We start from the raw sequence: 2,276 nt of genomic DNA on the forward strand, positions 1-2,276 counted from the left end.
TTTGACATAAACATATTGTTATATATGTACAATAAATTAAAGTTTTACAAATATGGGGATGTATATTATATAATAAAAAATTTGAGAATGAAATTTGAGGTTAAGGGGAGGTTGAAGATGAAGTAATTATAATAAATGAACAAAGAAAGTGTTGTGGACAGAAAATTATGAAGCAAACTTTTGGATCATTTCTCTAACTTCTTCAATCACAAGCCAAGCTTTGTGCCCTCCAATTACTTCTGCTTTCATCTCTCCATCTTTCCAAAGCTAATAAATTAATAACTTTAGAAGAAATTTCATTTGTACCACTCTCAAATACGCATATTCATACTTTTATTGAAAAAAAAAAACGTACTTCACCTAAAAGCATTCTTTTTTGTAAAAACTTAATCTAAAAGTGAAAATTAAGGAAAAGTGGTCACCTGAATTGTTGGCATTTTCTGCAGAAAGGAAAAAGAAAAAACAATTGTTAAATTGAAATAATTAGAAAAGTAAAGAATTGAAGAAGGAAGCTTCAAAGGATTATATAGATTATACTTACAGAGATGTTTCCACGTTTTACAAGAGATTGAGGGACCTTATTCACATCTACATAGTAGAATTTTACTCTGAAATTTAATCACTACATAAATTATTGTGTTCATATCAGAAGTAGAGAGAAATTAAAAAGAAAAGAAAAGAAAAGAAAAGAAAAGAAAAGAAAAGAAAAGAAAAGATAGCATATAGAAGGTTACTTGGTAACATAATCAGCAGCAAGCTTCTCGAGTTTAGGCTTCAAGTAGATGCATTTCCTACACCAAGTTGCCATCCTATTTTCCCCCATATGTTTAATATTAATATCACATACCACCTAATTTATAATATTATTCACCAATACAAAACACTTCATTTAACTTAATAACTGATTTGAAATAGTTATATTATATTTAAAAATCTTTTCTAAACCTACTTTTAATCCCTCAAAATCAATTTAAATTTAAATTCAAAATTTCATATTATTAAAATTTATTTCGAAGGACTGAAAGCATTATTGAAAGTAACTATAACAATTTAAAAAAAGGGGAAACTTTCAAATTTTGTTTTTTAAGTTAGTTTTCAAAATTTGAAGCAGTTCTAAATTGTAGAAGGCCATGTTCTATCTATGTTTGAAAGATGTGTTCATAATATAAAAACAAATGATTAAAAGTGAAATGGATAGCTAAATATATACATATTATTATTATTATTAAAATGTTGAATTTGATAGGGAAAAAACCAAATTCAGTTAACTAAAAACAAAATCACCAATTAGAAATCCTAAGCCATATAAAATAAAATAAAAGATTAAATTTGTAATTTCGAGAGAGAGAGAGAGAGAGAGAGAGGAGGAAATTACAGAAAAAGCCCTTGGAATGAAAGGATAGAGGAAATTATACGAACCAATCAATAAGAATTGGTTGAGAAAGTTGTTGAGCGTGGATCAAAATCCGATCGAGTTGATCGGAATCGTCAATGGATTCCATTTCCACCGACGCTGGTCTTGACAAATCCGGCCAAAAGCCGGCCTCGGCCTTGATCCGGAGCTCCCTCCGCCGGTGATCTCCAAAATCTGTATTGAGAAAACCACAACGCTTCCCGTTGCTTAGAAACTGGTGTTGGTGAAGTTGTGCGTAAAGAATGTGAGAACTACTTGCACCCAAAACATACATATCTGTGTCTCTCTCTCTCTCTGTTTTTAGGGTTTTCTTTCTCTCTAGTTCTTTGAAATTGAGAGAGTAGAAGGAGTGGAACTGTTGAAGGGAAAGTTTTTTTTTTTCTTTCTTTGGAGTCCTTATCCGTAAGGTGAAGGAGCAGAAAAGTGAGAGGGGATGGGATGGGATGGGAGTTGGGGGCCCACATCCACACATTTTCTTTTTGGTCCCCCTCCCTCAACATTTGTATTTTGCTTTAGTTTTGAGTGTTAATTAAAAGGTGTGTATTAAATTAAGTTTCACTATTGAATTTAAAATCTCAATTATAAATTATTTCTAATACATTAATCTCAAATACTAAAATATCTAAAGCATAGGAACCATGAGTTTTTTTTTTTTATGTATTTTTGGTGTTTAATTAGACTCCATATAGCTAAGCTTCTCGGTATATTATCCGATTGTAATTTCAATTTACATCTAATCACTTCAAATTAATATATCTCTATTACTGTATTCTAAATGAGTCATTCTCACCCATTAATGCTTCATTCACACAAAAACAATCAAGTTTATACACTTTGAAATTTGGAAGTCAACTCTTCCTTT

General features: G+C 30.4%; 1 protein-coding gene across 1 annotated transcript; it reads right to left on the minus strand.

The window, feature by feature from the left end:
* Positions 1 to 1,916, minus strand: LOC103486084 (thioredoxin-like 3-1, chloroplastic). Its single transcript, XM_008443914.3, has 5 exons — positions 1,420 to 1,916; positions 735 to 809; positions 542 to 608; positions 423 to 440; positions 1 to 267 (listed from the first exon to the last, which is right to left on the minus strand). The coding sequence occupies exons 1-5, from the start codon at positions 1,884 to 1,886 to the stop codon at positions 166 to 168; spliced, it is 729 nt and encodes a 242-aa protein (XP_008442136.2). The 5' UTR covers positions 1,887 to 1,916; the 3' UTR covers positions 1 to 165.
* Between the last annotated feature and the right edge of the window lie 360 nt (positions 1,917 to 2,276).

Source organism: Cucumis melo, chromosome 8, assembly GCF_025177605.1.
Source record: "Cucumis melo cultivar AY chromosome 8, USDA_Cmelo_AY_1.0, whole genome shotgun sequence".
Classification (NCBI taxonomy): Eukaryota; Viridiplantae; Streptophyta; class Magnoliopsida; order Cucurbitales; family Cucurbitaceae; genus Cucumis; species Cucumis melo.

Bases quoted from the DNA above. Each gene is read 5' to 3' on its own strand.
- LOC103486084 (XM_008443914.3), bottom strand. From the start codon at position 1,886: ATGTGTGGATGTGGGCCCCCAACTCCCATCCCATCCCATCCCCTCTCA. The intron at 810-1,419 runs GTTCGTATAATT...GGGGGAAAATAG, and splicing joins CAACCAATTCTTATTGATTG to GATGGCAACTTGGTGTAGGA. The intron at 609-734 runs GTAACCTTCTAT...ATTAAATTTCAG, and splicing joins GCTGCTGATTATGTTACCAA to AGTAAAATTCTACTATGTAG.